Source organism: Aptenodytes forsteri, unplaced genomic scaffold (genome assembly GCF_000699145.1).
Source record: "Aptenodytes forsteri isolate BGI_AS27 unplaced genomic scaffold, ASM69914v1 Scaffold23, whole genome shotgun sequence".
Lineage (NCBI taxonomy): Eukaryota > Metazoa > Chordata > Aves > Sphenisciformes > Spheniscidae > Aptenodytes > Aptenodytes forsteri.
In genome coordinates this window covers 566,671-588,357 of record NW_008796043.1, presented here as the reverse complement: position 1 = coordinate 588,357, position 21,687 = coordinate 566,671, and the positions used below count along the sequence as shown (strand labels likewise).

General features: G+C 40.9%; 1 protein-coding gene across 1 annotated transcript in view; it reads left to right on the top strand.

Moving 5' to 3' along the window:
• The window catches only part of LOC109279658 (chloride channel protein C-like), a 210,823-nt gene that overhangs the window by 19,150 nt on the left and 169,986 nt on the right, over positions 1 to 21,687 (top strand). The window contains exons 8-11 of the mRNA XM_019473736.1: positions 1,984 to 2,081; positions 6,080 to 6,180; positions 6,680 to 6,851; positions 8,447 to 8,618. Of these exons, the coding sequence (XP_019329281.1) occupies positions 1,984 to 2,081; positions 6,080 to 6,180; positions 6,680 to 6,851; positions 8,447 to 8,618 (543 nt within the window). The remainder of the gene's footprint in view (positions 1 to 1,983; positions 2,082 to 6,079; positions 6,181 to 6,679; positions 6,852 to 8,446; positions 8,619 to 21,687) is intronic.

Sequence of the window (21,687 nt, the reverse complement as noted above, 5' to 3'; positions counted from 1 at the left end):
TTTTTTTTTTTTTTTTTTTTTTATTAAACTCACATAACCAGGCAACTGAAAGAAACTATGTCACAGTGACTTTAACCAAAAATAATCTTGTATAAACCAGTCTGCATTTAAACTTGGAAAGAACCCGTCACGGTATCTTCCACACCCACAACATAACCTGGAGTACCATTCCTTTGACTGGAATTGGATATCTAATCTTCAGCCCATAGATTAGGTGAAGCCGTCTTCCTAAGTGCCCTTCTGCCCCTTGGCCTGCGTTTGCTTCTCCTCAATTCATCACCTTTCTCTCTGTGAGGAAATCACAATGTAGATAATGTTTTGCCAAGAATCTGGCAGAGCTATCTTTCTTTTTCTAATGTTTTATCATGTTGACTAATGCTTCTGTTCCAAAAGCTCAGTGTTTCCATGGGCAGGGTGAACAATTTAAGGACATATGCATATATACTTAAACTGTCAGAGCTTTAAAACGTTACTCGACAGGATTATATTTTTTTCTACCTAGCTGTGAAGATAGGCTACTGCTTTAAATATGTAGCCACTGGCTCCAGGCTAGCTGTCCTTCTAGCTCCCTTTGGACTTCGGGGCTTTGGCAAAAACTTGACCTGGGTTTGAACTGTCCCAGAGTTAAGTTTTCAGAAACAAAACCTGACCTAAGCTTTGTGAAGACCGAACTACTCCCAGTTTCATCTATCTCTTGTAGATGCGCTCTGCCCATAAGCTTATAATCTTTGAGATACAGGGAAACAAAGGCTTGAGATACGATTGTCTGACAAATTGTCACAACTGCGCACAGCTGAATCTCAGCTTGAGGGTTTCTATAAATGTGCTACCTGAACTTTTTTAAAACAGTCCACAGAGTGCATGAAACTTTGTGCTTGGAAGATATACTACTGTTATGGCTGTGTGTTCCAGTAATTTCTCTCCAGATGTCTACTGCAATCTTTTCTAACTCTTTTTTATTTTTGGGTGTATCTTAATTTATTAGAAATGTAAATTGATCGCAACTAAGATAAAAAACTTAAGATTAGTTTTGAATGAAATATAACTGTTACATTGAACTATGCTATGTTGAAAAATATGCATAACTGAAATATAGTTATCTCATGTAAAAACTTCCTTTGTTTTTGGCGAATGCAAAGCAGCCAGCGTAAACACCACCTGCTGTGCTCTATTCCAAACATTTTTGGTTTCATTCATGTTTACTTCAAAATGGGTATATGGAAAACTAGTAGAAGGACCTTGTAAAGTCTCTTCATCCATTTGGATTGCAATGCCTGTGTCTCTACTGGATAGTATGTAATCTGCTTTAGGCATTATAGCTGTCTAGTATGCTAGGATGTCTAGGAACTTCTTTCTGTTGATTACCTGAATATTAGTCCTTTCATAACATCCTCTTTGAAAGGGCAGGGAAGCAATAAGTTAACAAGTTAGTTAGAAACAAGTCTTTAGCTGTTCATGCTGATCAGGAACTTCAAATTTGCATAAATCAGGAAGTAACTTAAATTGAAGCAGTGGATTGCTTTTGACACACAGCATAATTTTAAGTACCAACCAAAAATCTAGGTCCTTAATGAAAGACATATAGATCCTGAGTCCTTGCTGTGCGCAAGTTGCAGTCTCAGGCTGGTAGCCTGCAAGGAGCTCTGGCTGAACGTGGCACGTGGCGGGGAGGCTGGGCACATGTGGAGCATCCCATGTGCTGCGAATCTTTCTCTCTGGAGGTAGCGGTGGCTCTCTGGTGGCTGCGGGGTTGGAGGTCAATTACCTCGTTGCAACAGTTGAGTCCCTGAATTTCGATGGGATGAATCTGGGCCTCACTGGCTGCTTAGGAGTAAATGCTGATCTTCTGGGATGTGTGAGCAAGACGAAAGGACAATTTCCTTGTGGTAACTGCTGGCACTAGTGATTTTAGACACTTTTCTTTCTGTTTTTGTCTGTTTCTACATCTCACGATAGTCTATTTACTTATTTTAATGCCTGCAGGTATGTACGACGACTGTTACAGTATACTTACCGTATTTCTTTCCTTGCACTCCAGTCATGAGCGTGAGAAACTACCAGCTGAGAAACAACTCAGAAACGTAAGTGGGGAGAGTCACCGGGAGCATATCTATGTAAATACAATTATTAACCATTTCTTCCAGTTAGTTGTTACAAAGATTTGGGATGGAAAGATTCAAAGGTGCATCAGAGCTGAATGTTTAAAATTAATTCATGTAGAGACAAGAATCACACTTAATCTTTTAATCACTGAAATTTAATCACACTTAAACTTTTCCAGTGAGAGGCATTTGCCATCATGTCAAATTAAAGAAAAAAAAAAAAAAAGGAGAAAGAAAGAAACAAAAGGGAGTTCAAAAATGAAAAGGGCCTGAAACGTGGCTGTTATGTATCATGCAAGGACTTTTTCAATTTGGAATCGTGATTTTGATTAAAAAGGTGTATACACCTTATATATAGGTATATAAGTCTATAGGAAACAGGCTGTGCTTTAACTGGAAAGCTGGAACTGGAAACTGTTGAAAAACCTTCATTATTCTCAGCTTCAGTCAGCTACTATTGGTGGAGGGACATGATTTGTTCAGTCATCTATATAAGAACACCAACAGGTAACACATCAGAGGCGCGTGCCACTACAGCACAAACTGTAATCCGGGGACTTAAAATGACAAATATTATGTTAATAAACAGGCAGGGGATATGTGGCTGAACGGCTAGGGATTTATGGGTCATACAGTTGGAGACATCCTTGAATCTGATACAGGTTTTGCAGTCCAAATATCTTTCTTGAGAAATACCTATGAGGAATCCAGAGGAGGTAGAAAAAGAATTGCTCAGATTGAGGTTAATTGACAACTTGAGTTCTCAGTCATTGCAAATGGCCACTACTAACTTGTAGTTTTACAAATTTATAAATTTGTAAAATTTATGAATTCCTCCTTCCAAGTGGGCAGCGTCACATATATTGCATAATACGAACCCAAGTGGGCAGCGTCACATATATTGCATATATGCAATTTCAGTATGTAAATACTGAATAACTTGCCATTGGTGACTGGACTCTGAACAGCTTATTTAAGTATATAGAAAGCAGACATACTTTCCCATTCTTGCCACCAATTCTAGACTGTCATTTGACTTGCAATACCTGGTTCAGTATTGTTTGCTATAATGTGTATTTACATATTCTTCACAAAAGCAAACTTTGTCACTTACTTAGTACCAGGACTTGGTGACTATGGCTATTTGGATTGCTACAGGAAAAGCCTTTTTCCTCACCCCGACATCCTTTTTTATTTTAAGGACTAAATGCTTGCAAAATGTTATTTTTCAAAACAAAACTATGTTTGCTCTAAAGGAAAAACATCTGAAACCACGATAATGTCATGGCTTTTTTTGTCTGTCTCTGAATCGAAAATAGTCAGGCTGATCCAGCCTAGAGGCTAAACGGTCTTTGTGCCAATTTGTCATCTGGTGTGGCTACAAGTTATAAAGAGTACATCCTGTTGAAAACTGATAGATCTGAAGGGAATTAAGCACCAAATTGCCATGGACTTTGCAAGGCCATGCATATGCTGAAGGCAGTGATGATGACTCTAGTAAGCTTGTAATAAGGTACAAGACTAAACGTGGAAAAGAATCTTGTTCACTGTTCTCCCAGTCTTAGAAATTAAAAAAGGGAATTATGATTGCAGTTGTGAAATTTTAATTAGGAACATTTAGATTTGGCTCATGTCAGCGTAATCCGAGATTCTTAGTCAGAGCTCCAGAGGCAGGTAAATGTCTTTAAGCTTTGAAGGTCCAACAGATTAGTAAGAGGCACCCTTTCCACTTTAAGATATCCAGTAAGAACCACATAACAAAAAATTTGTAAGATGCTTAGTTTTCTCTTTTGTACTGATCCAACTCGGTGAAGTGTATGTTTTTTCTTTTAAACCATGATAGTACAAGAGCTGCAGCTCCAGATGGGGCTGTATGTGGCTATGCCAGTATGACAGCACTTCCTTCTAGCATAGCTTATCCTCATAAATTTATACTGGAACAGTGCTTTCAGTAGTGTTTTGTAGCACTTCCAGCAGGCCTTGATATTCCTGGGAAAAGGAGGAATAGGAGGTTGTGGGGGGGCAGGAGAAGGAGGTAAAGAAGCAGTGGGCTTCCTCCATTAGCAGGTTTCAGCACAGCACATGTATTCCTGCAGCAGGCAGTGTGGCAGTGCAGTCCTCCCACTGGCACCAGGGAGAAGTCTGTCTCTACTAAATATACTGATTTAAAACAGAAAGAGTTAGTGGTACAAAACCCTGTGTGTAAACAAGTCCTACATCTCCATTCTCTGTGCTTTGTTCTTCTTGCTCAACCATGTATTTTAACGGTAAAACAACTTTCTTCTGTTGTTTCTCTCTCTGTTGTTTTGGCATTGCTGCAAGCTTCGAATTGCCTCTCAGATGTGCTGGTTTTTGTGTGTGCACTCCTTTACCGGTAGTAAAGACGTGTATAGAACTTGAGGCTTTGCTATAAGTGGGTTACACAATCGTATGATTTCTAAAGCAGGATGGAGTAAATAAGATTTTTATTTTTTATTGACTATTATGAATTTGGAATATATTCTTGTCTGAGTGGTTGGATTAATGTAAAAAGCAAATACAAGATTGGGAAGTATCTTGTGTTCCTTTGGTTGCCAATCTGGGGTCTGGAAGAAATTTTCTTGCACTAGAAGTTGGCTGCATTTTCAGTTTTCCTTGTAGTTCTGAGCAGGGATCAGGTGGGTCAAATACCACAGATCTCCCGCTCTTTGTTCCAGAAACAGAGTTCATATTGTTACTGTTTAGGTTGTGGTGATGTCCAAAACATGCTGGATGCTTTCCAAACTGGAAGAAGGAAGTCATACCTGCTTGGAGCGTGCAATTGTTCCAGACGACAGAGATTGAGAAAGTGTCCAGGAATAGTAGTGCTGTACAGAAAGGCTGGTCATGGTCGGCATGATAACTGGCAGCCGAAGTTGCAAGATGTTGAAATAACCGGTGCCAGTATTTACCGAAGGAGAGCTTGAAGAATGTGTTGGACAAACACCTTTTAGGTGTGGTTTGGGTATAGCCTGCGCTGCTGTGAAAGGGGAAACCTCCGAGTCCTTCCAGCTCTCCATGGCGCTCTCCTGTGCAAAGCTTTCTAACTGCAAATGCATCTGTCAGCTTGGGATGCTGTGCTTACCCACTGAAGTGTTTGTCGGGGATGATAAATTTTTGGTCTGCTAATCCTGTTTAATAGAGTTACAATGATATGTGTGGACGAGGAGATCGAGGCCAGGCTGGCATTTTAATGGAAGAAGGAAGTCATACCTGCTTGGAGCGTGCAATTGTTCCAGACGACAGAGATTGAGAAAGTGTCCAGGAATAGTAGTGCTGTACAGAAAGGCTGGTCATGGTCGGCATGATAACTGGCAGCCGAAGTTGCAAGATGTTGAAATAACCGGTGCCAGTATTTACCGAAGGAGAGCTTGAAGAATGTGTTGGACAAACACCTTTTAGGTGTGGTTTGGGTATAGCCTGCGCTGCTGTGAAAGGGGAAACCTCCGAGTCCTTCCAGCTCTCCATGGCGCTCTCCTGTGCAAAGCTTTCTAACTGCAAATGCATCTGTCAGCTTGGGATGCTGTGCTTACCCACTGAAGTGTTTGTCGGGGATGATAAATTTTTGGTCTGCTAATCCTGTTTAATAGAGTTACAATGATATGTGTGGACGAGGAGATCGAGGCCAGGCTGGGCATTTTAATCAGATTTTTTTTTTCCTGTTTTCTGGTTTTAGGCAGTGTAATGTGATTTCTGGTTTTGGAAATTTCGGGTTTCAGCAGCAGGAGGTTTATGCAGAGGAATATGAGCATTAATAAACCAGATTTATTAGTTTAGTAGAATAATTAATAAACTGATGTAGTAAACTAGAGATATTAGTTAATAAAACAACTTAATTGGGAGATGTAAGGGAAAGTAGGCTTTTTGTGTAAAATTTATATCTAATAGACACAGTCTGTACAGGCACTAAGGTAAGTTATATTCATCCATTTACTTTTTTTTTTTTTTTTAAATTTAAGCCTAAATCAGTTCAAGAGAGAAATTTCAGAATATAGTTGTTCATCAAGCACATGGATTGGTCCAGATGGAGTCAGATATTCTAATCAAACCTTCAATCAAGGTAAGGGGAGCTAAGTGATTGATACCCGGGAACAAATTGAATTTACATAACTTGAGGTGATATCCAAGTATATTTACTCATAGCGTAGGTTTTCTTCAAAGTAATGTAGTGCTCCCTTTTGAGGGATATATCAGAACTAAATTCCATATTTGAGCCAAATATGGTGGGAAGTTCCCGAGTTATTACCTCTGAAAGGAACGGGGAAAGAGCCCTGCTGAAGTAGTACGGTTGCCTTTCTTTGGCTTAAATGGCTGCAGTTTCTCCTTGTTTAGATCAAGATTAACATCACACAGACCGGACTGGAAAGAACAAATGTTCCTTGTTTCCTGTAAAGTGCCCCAGATGCTGAAGCTGTCATGTAAACCCCAACTAACTGATCTATGCACTTTGCTGATTTCTTATCAGGTTTAGGCAAATGAGAACTACTACAAACTGGTTTTTTTGTAAAGGATCCTTTTAATGTTTTGTATCTCTCCACATGTCTTCCTCTGTGTTGCAGCTGCTGCGCTTCTAGTTGAAAATGGGAAGCAAGGGATCACGTATCTCTTTAAACGTGGGACTCATGAAGAATTTGGATACACATCCCTCTGCACTGCTTTGGCATTTTATTTCATCCTCAGCTGTTGGACGGCAGGTTCTGCTGTTGCCAGTGGCCTGGTTATTCCTATGCTGTAAGCTTCACCCATCTTGGTTTGAGCTTCCTGTACAAAAGGCCTGTGCTGAGTAGCAACAACCCGAATCGCAAGCTGAAAGCTTGGCAATAGCAAAGCTATAAGTGCTTGGAGGAGGTTATATAGGTGGAACAGGATGGTTTGCTTGGAAAGAGATGTTAAAATTGTGGAAAAGAATGAAGAAAAATCATCTGAGAATAGCTATGGAAGGACCATAGCCAAAACTGTGTACTTTCCAAGTATAGATCATTTGAATCCTTTGGGGACCCAGAGGGAGTCTCGGCTGCTGGCTCCATCCCTGTAACTGTAGAAATACGGGTTCAGATCCAGACTTTTCATCTGTTTCTTATGCACATAATAGCCTGAATCTTAATCTTGGACATCAACACCCTAGACTTTGGAGAAAACTGCAGTTAGGTCTTTTGTTGTACTTTTTAGAAAGATGTGGTAGACTAGAGCAAAGTTCTTACAGTCATGTTGAGAGGTTTAATGTTCAGGAAGCAGGGAGTCATGGCTGGAGAGTGGGTATCCAGGATAATGCAGTTCAAATACTGAAAAAATTCTAAAAAGAAATAGTTGTGTGTCCAACCTTCTGCCTTTGCCCTACCCCTGAGTATTTGCCTCCTACCCTCCCCAAACTGTTGTCTAAATCAATTTTTAATACACAGTGTTTGCTGAAACATGGCATACTTGGCTGAATAGATATAGATAGTCAAGTCTGTCAGCCAGCACCCATGTTTCTGACCCAATAACCTAATTTTTGTAACATTCTAGAACTACTAAAACTGCATCCATTAATAAAATGAATTAATTGCATGAATAAATGGGAAAAAGTTGTGTAATGGTGCAAGATGATGCTCCCCAAATCAGATAATATATATCATATATGGCCATTGTATAAGTAATAATAATTTATCATTTCCGGAAGGTGAATGTCAGTACAAATCCAGTTCATTGGCTGATGCTTGAATCTGTATATTTAATTCCTTGCATATGGAATGAAATGCTGTGTATCACGCCAGCAATTACATGCCCAACTGTGCTAAATTTTGGTTTTGCTCTTCAGTGTAGCATATGGTTGGTTTGAGGACTTCTGGGTTCTCTTCACAGCTTCATTCCTGGTTAGCTTTGGGCAGGTCATTAATACCTATTACTCCATTTTGCCCATTTGTTATATGGCTGTAATATTTTACTTGCCGGGTTTATGGGGCACAGGTAGACTTAATTTTAAGAAATTATATAAGGCTGGAGCTCTAGAAGTGCGGGTTTTTTATCTGAAATATCCCGGTGTGTATATCTGTGACCTATACTTTTGACTGTATTCCTGTAAGGTTCATTCTCATTTGGCTTTGAAGGACATTAAGAAAGACATGCCGATAGTCCTTTTTCTTCAAAGTACGGTAAATCTGGCAGTTTCATGCTAGTGATTGGCACTAAGTAAATGCTCATACTAAGGAAAGATGCTAGAGCTTTTCTTGGGAAAGGAGTCGCTACAGAAGTTGCCACAGTTAATCTGGGATCAGCAGAATATTAGAAGCATTTCTAGAAAACACTATCATTGGCAAAAGGATTGCTTTTTTTCTTCTTGCATACAGGTACACAGGAGCTTTGTATGGCAGGATAATCGGTTTGATCCTTGTTTCCATTTTTGGGGTTCAAACTAATAAATACGGTGCATGGATTGATCCAGGTCTCTTTGCCGCCATTGGAGCTGCCTCGTTTTTCAGTGGTGTGTCAAGACTAACCATCTCCCTCACTGTGATAATGGTAAGTATGTTAAGTTTTCTGGTATTTGTGTGGCCAAGGTTGAGGTGAGCTTTTGCTGCTGCAGCTAAATGAACCACAGGTGGTGTCCCACGCACATTGAACCACAGAGAAATAAATTATTGGCCTGGTTATTTCTAGCTTGCCTGAAGAGGTTTTTTTTTCTGGGACCTTTTATTTGTGAAGTGTAAGTTTGGAAATAACACTTTGGCTGAGAAATCTGACTATCTGTTTTCCTATTTTTTAAATTTTTTTTGGGTTACAGAAACGATAATGGCATCAGTGGTTTACAAACAAGAAAACAGAATATATTATCCTTTATTTCTTCTGGATTACAAAAAAATAATAGGTCACACTGCTTGGCTTGTGAATTGACTTCTGTGGGGGCTGAGGGCCTTGTGCAATGCACCTTTTTATGTTGGGGCTGAATATGGCCTTCTGGATGGAGTAAGTGAAGGATTTGCAGTAGTATAGGCAAGTGATGCAATGGGAAGCCTCCCAGCTGTCTCTTATAGATTTCAAAATTTTTAGATTCACTTGGAACACATTTCATATTTCTGTTTCCTCCCCCCCTCCTTTTATAACAGGACATTTTGAGTCTGTGGTACAGTACTTTCCAGGCAAACCCCTGAAAGCTGAAGGATTTGCAAAATAGAGTCTTATAATTAGAGAGCATGTTCTTTGCTCTCCCCGGTTGCAACACCTGGGGACGGTGAGTTGTCAGGCGCAACTGAAATTCAGCTTAGTCAACAGAGAAGTGACGCTGAGGTCACAAGGGGAAGCTTTCACCCTTCCACGGCAGGACATTCAAGTCCTATGAGTGTTACTGTGTGTGGAAATTTCACCCATGACTAAACCTAGTCTTGGCTGCCCGGCTGGCTTTGCCCAAAAGGATCTCATTAAAATCTTTGCAGATGTCAGAATTCACCAGGAGTGACCAAGCCAGGATTTTCCCTCCTAGTACGCTGTTGCGCAGTGTTTGATAAAGAAGCTGTTTATCGGCAGTCGCTCCAAACTGGGTTCATTTTAGTGATAGGTTGTGTAAACTGTGTAGGAAGCGGTTTTTTTGATGATTTAGCTTGAAAGGTGTTGTATGTGCATAAAAACTTCTCTATTGTGAAATAATAATTAGATTGAATATGGAAACACTCCTCCTTCACTGTCCTCTTGGTACTTTAGCACTTATCCATTAAGTACAAATGCATTCTGGTATTTTTGCTTCTATTATTGCTGCTGTTCATCTTTTGGAAGTTGCTGTATGATTTGTTGGCCAGCTACTAAGTCTGTAAGGCTCGAAGGGGGGAAAGTTGGTGCCTGAACACTAGGTGTAAGTTTTTCGAGAGCCTCAATTATCACTAAATGTAATGTCTTTTCCAAAGTAGGCCTGAATTTTCTTGCAACGGCTCAGTACATTTTAATTTAAGTATCATTTGTAACCGTTGCTTTATGGTCTTGCTGCAGATAAAATTCCTTAGTGGCAAAAGCAGTTGATTGACATCTTCCTTAGCTTTGTGCTCATGAGGCTGTGCTTCATTGCAGGGAAGTGAGAGGTGATTATGTGCCAGAACACTTGCTGGTCTTGGATGACAGAACTGCGTTTCATTCGGCTCCAGTAGAGAGAAAAAGCCTACATTTTATTTGCTTCAATTTCTCCCTGCCTTCCCCATTACCTGCACTTGTTCTTTTTTTTTTTTCCAAGTGCCTCCATGAGCGTGCATGTACGGCATATGCAAAACAATAGCTGGAAACTGTTAAGAGAACTGTAGGAAACTCAGTTGAAAAGGCACTAGAAAAATGAGGAGGTTTGCATTGCAATGTGTTCTGAATTCCCCTAGGTGTCATGTTATAACTCTTCTGCGCCTCTCTCTGCAGAGGCAGATTGTGTTTCAATTCATGTTCATCCAAGATAAATAGCTGCATTGCTTGAGGAAATATTAATTTTTGAGGAGAAAAAAGGTCTTGGACATGACGATGCAAAAACATAATTAAAAGGTTGTACCCTCAAACCATAAAATGCACATATTTTTCCTATATTGTCTGATGGGTTCAAAAAGAATTGAGAATGTTTGCTTTGGCTTTTCACACAGCCTTCCATTTGGAAACAGTTATGAATATGGGACTTGTAGCGAACAGGTTTGTAAGATGCTTTTCTTTTTTTTTTTTTTTTTTTTTTTTTTCTCATGGCAGACCCCACAGGCATCTGCCCACCTCTTCTTTCTTGGCTGCCTCTTTCTGCCCCCCATGCTGACACTCGACCCTCATCCTCAGCTCTTTGCGGCAAATGGTGGATGTGGTGACACTTTCCTTGGAAAGTACAAGGACCAGCCTTATGACTTGCCTTCCCGCAGCCTTCTGTCTCCCATGACTTTTTAAGTGTTACGTGTCCCGAGCTTGCTGGCCTCAGGGCGCTCTAGATGTGGGAAAAGGAATAGCATCTTCCTACAGTGTGTGTTGTCTCTGGGTCATTCTGTATTTTTATCGTTCCTTTTGTATTTTTACCTCTCAGTAACACTGCCTTGCAAGGGTTAAAGAGGAAAGGTGGCACTGGGCTAGCCTAGGATTACTGATCTTGCCCAGTACTGGTGATGCCTCTGTGGGGAAGCTGAGAGAAACTTGATTTACACCGATTTGGATCCTTTGTCCCCTGAGTTGTCTGTCTTTCTGTTACACAGGATGGAAAATAGCCCTGACTCTCTCCCCTTTCTTGCCTGTTCTGTTCAAACAGAATTAAAGCAGTATATCAGTTTATTGGCCTAATTTATTTCTCCAAGAAATCTTTTCTGATGGAAATGGGGAATGCAATTAATGCTGAAAAGGTTAAGACTCAAAACCCTCCTCTGAGTGTGAAACACTGAAATATCAGGCTTTTGACAGATGTAGACTAAAGGAGAAAATAGAGTATGCCTTAGGATTTGGAAGGGGAAATGCAATGTCGTTATATAAACCAAAGGGAAATCTCCGTAGGGGACTAAATCGCCTAAGGTCTGTCCTTGAGTCTCTTGTTAATGGCAGGTGTGGCTGCTGTGAATGAGTGGCTTGTGCTAATGGGCATGATGTTGGTACTGAAATAAAATGACCATCTGATGGGGTTTCAGAGCATTATGAAAAGTTGCTTGTTGATGTCTGTCTGAGTCTGCAGTACGGCAGAAATAGCAAGCTGTATGTAAAATCATTTGGTTCATCAGACAGTATTGAAGGCTCAGAGGTGAGGTTTGTTTGTGCTTTCTGCTCTCTGATGCCTACATCAAGACAGGCACGCTGGCAGAGCACTGTATATAATAAACTACACTGCTCTAAGTGACCACTGTCCTATAGTTAGGAAATTTGGTATATTTGTTATACACGTTCCATTAAGAAATGAAAACGAACACTTATTTTTTGCATAATTTGGATACCTCAGTTGTAATGTATACTTCTGACATGCCTCACAGCAGTGTTACAGGTCATCTTGAATAAGTCCAATAAAAGAACTGTATCAGCAGGTAGTAACAATTAGACCCTAACCTCTCCCCTCTCTCTGTATTTCTTCAGTACTTCTTATTTAGGCAAAACAGGCAGGATGTATTGTTGCAAATTCTGTGGCTACCCTTCTCACCTCCTCTGAGAGAGTGACCCTCAAGAAGCTTAAGTCCTTTCACAAGAAATTTAAGCTTTGGGCACTGACCGTAGATATGTGTGGCTACCCTTCTCACCTCCTCTGAGAGAGTGACCCTCAAGAAGCTTAAGTCCTTTCACAAGAAATTTAAGTAGAGCATCAGCTTTGGGCACTGACTGTAGATATGACAGACACATCTTGTTTTACAGACATGATGTGAGAATACAGCACAGACAACCACCCAATCCAACTAACCGAAGGGAAGTTATAAGAAGAGCAGAATGGTGATGTAAGATGTTAGGAAAATAAGCACAAGACTTCTAAAATACATGTAAAATCTGCCTGGTATCCAGTGCAAATTTTTCACAGAGAGCTGTGTTGCTCAATGGTTGTAGGACACAAGATGCTGCATTTTGAACCATTTGCAGTAATGATGATGCAAGCAGGAAGGATGGTTTTGAAAATGCTAAAACAAATATAATTTCTGAATCTTTCCTTGTTGAATGGAGGCGTCAGATAATATCGCATAGCTGGTGCTTGAAGACCAAACAGTGGAAACAATCCTGGCTGCTCATGCCGTTGCTTGTCTGTGTTGCTGCCAAAGAGACCATCAGGGGGCCAGGAATTCTCATTGATTTAAATCAAATTTCTCCTGAGTGAGGCCTAATCTAATGGGTGACAGCTCTATTCTACAGGCAAAGGTGGATAAACTCTACATTAACTGGGCAACAAAATTGTGATATGTATCGCGCTTGGATTAAATGTAAATGTTAATGGGTGTGAATTCTAGGATTTCTTCTTGTCTGATGGGATGCCAGAAAAGGCCTGTATAGCTGTGCCTTTCAACATGCTGGGAGTAGTTGGACTGTGTTATTTTCCACTTCAGCTTCCTCCTCTGTGGTGCTGGAGAGCCATGGACTGGATTGCCAGCAGCCGCGTTTGGGTCTTGGTTGGTACCCAGTTATACCTTGTAGCATTTCTGTGAATTTCCCCTGCTCACCTCTGCAAATTATTAATACTGTGCTCTTTTGAGTGATTTTGGGGGGCATATAATTAACTTACACGCTGCCTTTTTTTTTTTTTTTTTGCAAGATCTTAAAAAGTTTAGAAGCAGAGAGAGTATTTTAGTAGAAATGCTGGGTTGCCCAGTGAACTGCTTTTCCTGTGAAGTTTTGCACAACAGTCGGAACATGAACGACGTTTCCTCAGTTTTCAGTTCCAGCCTGCCTGCTGCCCCCCGTTACCTGATGCTGTTTTACTTGGCTGCTAGCAGGGCAAGGTCTCCCTGAGAAGGGAGGGAGGCTGGCTCTGGTGGTGCACGTGCTCCTTGTCATGCGAAACAGCAGTGTCCGTTTGCCTTGGGCAGCCTCCACCTCCATTTGGGTTGGGGCTGTTTCTGCCACCTGGACCTCCTGCTTTTCCCTCTTCTCTTCTGCTCCTTGAGCTGGAAAGTAAGGACGGAAGCAGCTCACGGTACGAAATGGTTGTCTTCTTTGGTCATTCTCCGGGGTTTGTCCCCCCCTGGTTTATGAGTGCCCGGGACTGTTGTGTAGGCAATGAGGAGAGCCTGCAAAGGGAGCTGGATGTTACTCAAGGAGGTGCTCCTGCAGAGATGGCAGGACTTAGAGGTGCAAAGGGTCTTCAGTGCAAACCGTGCCTTATGTGAGACTTGCTCATGTACTTGCAGTCTTCTTGGATCTTGCTCTAGTAAGAGAAGGGAACAATAAAAATACCCCTTAAAGAGCTGACTTTAAAACACCAACTGCAGCGCAGGTGCCTTTCTGTAATGCGTAGTTTCCACCTAGTTTGTCTTACCTTTTTTTGGTAAATTATTAAATGCACAAAATGATTGCTGACACAAAGCTGGGCTTGTGTACCAGTGCCCTTATGTTCTTCTCAAACAGAGGAGCAGCTGACCCCGAAGCGACGGGGCTCAAGAGCTGTGGCACTGTCGTGCTGTGGGCTTCAGAAAATGGAAGCTATTGGATTTTGCTCCATGATAGCTCTTCAGGGCAGGTCTTACGGCATGAGTAGCTACAGGAAGCAGGATATTTTGCAAGATGTCAAATTAAATTATTTAATTGGTCCTTCTGGTCTTAAAAGAAACCAGTCTTGTTTTGGCACATAAAATGTAGTGTAACATCTGACTAGTTGAAGAGGAGTCCCCTTCCAAACTCGTAATGCCATCCAAAGTGGGATAGTTTCCTTGATAAGGTTCACAGTTTGCTGAGGTGTGAGGAGAAAACTTCTCTGAGTGCTGAGTATGCTTTTGGCGTACCAGCAAGCAGGAGAACAGGCTGATTTCAAATACATTGTTTTCTTGTTCACGTGAAAAATCTTATGGTCAGATAAGATCAATATGATCTTATGGCCAAATACAGCAAAATGTTCTTCAGTGCCTAGCTTTGTGGTGGTGACTGGAAACATGGAAGTCTGCAATAGCTTGTTTTTTCAGCACCACCCTGGTTAGAATTATTTCAAAAAATTCCTTTCTACTCTATTTTTGACTGAAAATGAGGCCTTCAGATTTGTTTCTACAAAAACCTTGGACTTTTCATCAAAAAGCTGAACATCTGAAAAACAGAAATAAAGAAAAAATATTTAAAATGACTTGCTATAAGCTCTACTGTTTCATGTTAGCATTTTTCTGTAAGGAATGAAATATTTCCCATGAAACACCAAAGAGAGTTTCTTGGTATGTTTGAGGAAGGAGGGGGCAATACCCAGTGCATCGTGGGAGACGTAGTTTAATCTGAGAGGCCAAACCGAATCCAAGCTGAAAATTCTCAAGAGATGCCAAAATAGCATTCCAAATGAAAGCTTTTTGGGTTTTAACCAAAAAAATACTGCTCTATAGGGGTGATAAACAATTTGTCAAGTCACTGGAACATTCCATAAAAAATGTATGCTTGTAGGGAAAAATGAAAGAAAGCCCTTTTTCTTTCTGGATGGTAGCCTTGTGAACCCAGCCCAAGAAAGTCAGAACAAGTCTCCTCTGATTCATTCATTCATCATCTGTAAAGAAGAACTGCAACTATGGGACAGTTGGTTAGTCTGTAGGTAATTCACAAATTAGAAGAGAATCCAGCTTTATCTCTAATATAGCTGTTTCAGCTTTGGCACCAGGTTTTTATCAGTAAAATAAACAGACATGACTGACTTGTACATGGATTCAATTGGCATTGAACTTTTAGAAAGTTCAGTTATGCATCTGAAATATTGAAATTGAGACTGCGTCTCTGTTTTAAATACACACATTGGAAATGAAGTTGTAATGCGAGAAGATAACATTTTTATATAGTCATTTTTCTGGCTCTGGCTTTCAGTAGCTTTAAAGGTATTTTATAAATAAAGCGATCTAGTGTATTACAACATACAATTGTACATTTGGGACATGTAATACAAACCTTAATGAAAGTTCATGAGAATTTAATGTGCAGAAGTTATTTTTAATTCACGGTATCTTATCTGTTTTTAATTTTTTTCAAATTACAAAATGCAATTGGGCTGTCTTATGTACTAATTCTTTGCCAAATTTAATTTGTTTCCAAATTAAAGACATTTTTCAGTTACATTGTCACGAAAAGCATCTGAAACCATTAAGTTTTGTTATATTTTTAACTTTAAAACCTTCCGAATGTTGCCATTAGTTTTTTTTCCAAATTTTGAGAAAATGATTTATCTCTGGGACAAAAGCTACCACAGTAAGCCTATCTCTTTTTTTTTCCAGCCTGAGGGGTTTATTATCATCTTGAATTAAAAACCCCATGTAGCCGGGTGCTCTAATGAATGGGGGCTCAGGGCCAGAAATCCCTGTTTGATTATTGGACCCAGCTGAAACAGGAGCAAGTGGTTACACAACCCAGCAGCTGCTGGGCTGAACATGGTCTGTCGGTGGGAAGGAGGCTCCTACTGTAGGTCCTGAGAGAGGCAAATCCCTAAGGAGGAGCACGTCCTCCCCTCTGCTCAAGATGGGCAGAACAATGCATTCTCTTGTTGCAGTTTTAATGTTTTCCCTGTTTTCTTGGAAGAGGAAGAAGACTGGGTCCAGGACGCACATGGTAGTGGCGGTGAACGCTGGTGAAAGGTGTGCTGCAATCGTGAGCAAGACTGAATGGAGGCGGGCACTGAGGGGAAGCCGTGAAAGCATGTGGAAAAGTAGAAGCATTGCCGAAAAGAGGAGCATAAATGGTAGCCAGTGGGACGTGTCCTAATGACGGCTCTTCTTTCATTTTGAAATATGAAAGAGTGACGACGGAAAAACTCGAGTGCCTGATGGCTGTGTCTCAGGCAAGCTTGCAAAGCCAGACCCGAGCTGCTTTCTTGCATCTCTTGGAAAAAAAAAAAAACAACCCAACACCCCAAACTGGCAGTGGCCACCCAGGTTGTTGTCCACTGGTGAGTTATGCAGCAGCAGATGACTTCTGCAGTTGCTGGTGCAGCTTGTGAAACAGCAGTGCCTGGCTTTAGAGAGGACAAAGTTGCACAGCTGTGGAGATAGCTGGAGTGGAGTTGTCTGGTGCTTCAGATCATATAGCGTGAAGACTGGCCTCAGGTTACTCTGGTCATACCGCTCCCATCTCGCGCTCTTCCTCAGCCTGACCCTTGTTCAAAGAAAAGAGAATTTATTTGCAAGGCTCGAGTCATACTTCTCCCTTTCTCCTCCTCGTTTAGCAGAGTGTATGCAATACTTGGGAGGGAACAGACAAAGACTAGGGAAAGAACTGACTGTAAAAAATGAATACAGGCTCATGGCGCACTTTGGCAGCACAGACCTTGGGAGGCCTCTGATCGTGCCTTCCTCTGACTTGCTCAAGATGGAAGGGCGTGAAAGGGACATGGGGCTCCTGGGGCAAACATAGCCCGGTGCTCTGGAGAGAAAATGGTAAGGAGCACACAGCTGCCTGTTGGGAGAGCCATTTCTGTGTGAGGCTCATGACAGGTCATGTCAGCATCTGTCATGCTACATTAGTGTAGATGAGAGAAGATTTTGACCCTTGCTTTAAAATGAATACACACGTACGTGCCCTGGATCAGGGAGCATTTTTTGCACTGCTGGTTAATAAGGCACGTAATATGGAGTCCTCACCAGAAGGGCAGGAAGGTGTGTGTGTGCCCACTCAACAGTCAGGTTCAAATTCTTCTCTCCTTAGATGCTTAAAAATAGTTCGGTACAGTTCCTCCAGCAGGATTAACTTTGGTACTCAATACCAAATTTAGCTTTGGTCAGGATTCTCCGCACGGCCACAGTCTTCATTTTAACACCCCAGGAGAGAATGCCACATGGTTGATTTTCCACCTGATTTTGGTGGGGAAAGGAAAATCTTTTGCAGAAGCTGGGACAAATGTGTAGTATTCAAGATTTTTCACATCATGTTTCAGTCAGAGCAGGCAGAGGAAGTGCTTAATTATTTGGAAACTCATTTGGCAGGTTCTTCCCAGCGCTAGGGTTTTTAATGCATCAGCCTATCACACTTAAATACTTTAGGGCTCACTTAAGGTTTTTGATTACACCTGAGATGGTTCACAGAAGTTGTTTTGACAGGGCCTAATTTTCTGTTACTAAGCTGCCTGCTTTTTTTCTAATGAAGAGTTTAAACCCTAGTCAAAACAATTTTTCAAAAGCTCCAAGCCTACAGTTGTTCCTAACAGGGTAAGCGTTCGCTCTGCTTACGCTGCCTGTCAGGAGGAGCCTGGTGTGTTTGAATGGTATATTTAATGTTATTTCGGAACCTGATTGCAAGTGATGTCACCTTTTTACAAAGAAGGGGAGATGCAGAGTAGTGTTGTACTGATCCTAGTCTTATTCAAATTAATCCCAAAATAATTGGAGTAACAATGCATAATCAGCAAACTGTTAAATACATTAAGTCTTACTATTTTCTGTTGAATTTGCTCCAACTAAGGGAAGAGCACCGTGTGTTTTTTGGCAGTAGCTTGTCTGGAAAATGAAATAAGTGAAACTGTACTCTCATGGAGAAGGGGATGGGGAACGGTTTCAGGACCTCAGATTTCGTAATGCACTTCCTTAAGAAATTGGAGGCTCAGTGAATGAATACCTATGGTCGTTTTGAGAACAACAAGCTTTTGTAAGTTTTCTGTTCTGATATTTAAGGTCTAATTTCCTACTGAATTTAAGGCTGAAATGAAGTTTGCAGCCCGTGGCATAGAGCATTTATCAAATAACCTCGGTAAATCCACTGTCCAGTCTGCAGCTGTCTGTAGTCGTGGCGCTTTTTCTTCTCCAGCCTTTTCTAGACCTCAGGAGCTGGGGCCATAAGAATTGTGGAATTCTGGAGACGTTGGTTTTACCATTGCTTAAATATGACAGAGATTCATTGCAGTTGTCTATCTTATTTTAAAAAATGCTCATGAATCACAATTTAAAGAATTCTGCGATACTGTGGGTTAGAAAAGTACAAGGTTGCTTAGCTGGGTTATTATACAGTACAGTGCTTGTTTTGAAAAGATTTAATATGTGAGCCTGCTGAATGTTTAGGCATATTCAGCAATGCACATACACAATGCTGCTATTTTTATTGACAGAAGGTTCACTTGACACAACATGCACTGGTGTTACCTTCCTGAGACACAGATTTAGACGTCTTTGAAACCTCCTTTCAGGGTTTGGTGTCTGCTATGTGTGTAAGATAAAGAGCCAGATTACAAAAAAAATCACTGATAGATATCTTTCCAGGGGATTTTGGCAAAAGCTGCTGCTATCAGCTATACTGTTTCCGATATCACTTGCATCCATTGCCACAACCTGTCAAAACAGGTGTATTTATAGCCCTTGAGGGACTGAAACAAGAAATCAAACATTTGCTTAGCATCTTCCATCCAAGTTCCCAAGGACTGAGACTCAAAGGATTTTGATATGTTTCCAGGGATTACTTAGCTGTGCTGTGTATTTCTATGTTCTCTTTAGCAATCTCCTGCTGCTGTACTAGGTCTTGGAATTAGAAAAAATTGTTCTGTCTTTTAACAAGGAAATCGTCAACAAAATGCTGGTTGGCTTCAGAAAAACTCGCACAAATATTTAAATCCGCATCAGAGAAAACTGGGACAAGATCTCACTGAACATTACAAATTAAGGTAAATTAAGAAGCAGTGCACGAGTGTGATTAATTAGAACTATTTTGCTTAAAGAGAAAAAGTACGCACCCTGTGCTAAGATATTTTTTTTGTGCTCTGTCTTGGCAGTAATTAAGCTCTAGGGTGCTGGAGGCTGCCTGCTCCTCGCAATGGCCTGGAATAGTTAATGGGGTTGAGCTCTGGAAAAGGAAGAATCCCACTAATTGTGCAATCCTCCTGGCACTGGGGTTTGGCAGGACGTCCTCACAGTGAACCTATGCTGGGTGTGCCGCCCTTTGTAGAGTGTGATGCACAGCTTCGTGTGCCTGAGGCTGCAAGAAATAATCATTTTCAGCCGTGTGAGGGAACTTGAATGCTTAACTTTTCGGGGCTAGCATGACAACCGTGTCTTTTTAGGAGATTTATGTTTACTGTATTGCAGCATCCTACTTTTCCAAAAATTTCCAGCAGTGATGGTGATGAGTGATAAGGAGATACAGTAAAGTGAGTTGAGTTAATGGATGTAGTCCTAGGACTATAAAGGATTTCTTTAAAGGGGAAGTGCACAGGAAAGGAATATTTTTCACTTAGTTTTAAAGAGAGAGATTAGTGGAAGTTCAGGGAGGGAGTATTCAGCTGGATCGATACATGAAGGAGGTGCCTCTTTTGGCATAATCCCAGATGCAAATAGCAGACCGTGATAACGGCACTTCAATTCACAGTTTGTCAGGACATTATTAAGTGGGAAGTAAAGTGACTCAAGTGTTCAATGCACAGGTTGCTAAGGGCCAGCAGATCATAACCCAGAGATTAAAGAAATTGAAATGCAGATCTGCATTGTTTATGAAATGGCTGTGACAATACAAATAACTTAATCCTGGGAGATGTTATTTCCATAAACTCCTATTCTCAAGAAAGCTGCATGAACAGCTCTTTTACTGCTGTGAATAGGGAATTGTTCTCTCCTTTCCCTTCTTTACGTCAAGCGATCAGCTTGCAACCTTGTTGGCATTTGCTCCAAGAAAAAAACGATCAAAAGTTTTTTCTGTTGGCTACAAGCCTTCCACCCTTTGGAAATGTTCTGTTGACCGTGAACGATTTTTTCTTTGTGTCTCTAATCAATAGTAGCAAAAATTTCAAATGAGAGAAGTTCTGGTTGTATGTGAAAGAAATGAAAGGTGCTTTCCTGGGGGACTGTGTACTCTTCCACAAAATCTGGTGGCATGGAGACCGGGAAACTGTGCCCAGAGCTGGTGTTTTGTGCCAGCTGCAGCCTCAACTCCAAAACTATTGGATTTGGCTGCTAGTACCAAGACTTCATGTCCCTTCCCATCCACCTCCTTTTTAAACTCACTCTCAGACATATTGTCTTGTACCTTTGTCCAGCACCTGCTTGTTTCTTCCCAAGTATTTTCCAAATTCCAGGCCTTTTAGTTAAGTGTGTGTAACCTTGTGAAGAACGACAAAAATACTTCTTTTGGACAGTTTGCTTCTACCAAGGACGATCGTCTTTATATCATGGGAAGGAAAGAGATTTTGTCTTTTTTTTGTTCAGTTTGCCAGGCAGCTCTTCTATTTGAACAAATCTTGAAAAATGAATTTGACTACAAAATAGATCTGTTGGGTTTTTTATTTTCTTTTTGATAGGCCCTCTCTTCTGCATTTGTCATTGTAGGCTGCAAGTAGCAAGAGAGCTCTCTTGCTAAGTGGGTTTTCAGTAGAAGAAAGAAAATTGATTTGCACTATGTAGCTGGCTGATGATCTTTTCTTTTACATTATTGGAAATACCAAGGGTTCAGGGAATATTCACTGTATCAGCAGTCTTGCGTCTAATGAAGTTGTTTGGACTCTGTTCTCTGAGCTGGAGTAAAACCTTTGAAACATGTTAACCACAATTTGATTGAAAAGTGGGGGAGGGTTTTTAACAGTGAGCTTTAAGTAAACTGCATCTTTTTGAATTTCCTGGGCAGCTGCCTTTCTCCCTTTGATGTACCGTGCCTGGTGATGCTGTTAATGAAATGCATAATTATGTGTTATATAATAAAACAGAGCTAACATGAAGGTGCCTAATAGATTATAATGATGTGGAGGCCTGAGAAACTCAGGACCGTGGGGCTTGTTGAAAAGTGCCTCCGGTGACAAAGAAGATATTTAAACAGGTTTGAATAACTGTGCTAATAAATTAATTGTGGTCTGTGTGCGCGGGTGTGTAAACGACATTTTTCAAGAATTTGTATATAGAGAGAATATTGAAAAAAAATAGGTGCAATTTACTAGGCTGCTGATGGATGAAGTGTCAGCGCCGAGTGCTTCCAGTGCCTATTAGTGCTGCTGGCTTTGCACAGACGGGTGCCCTAGGCAAAGACATTTTTGGCACAGCCTGCCGCACCCGTAGGATCAAAA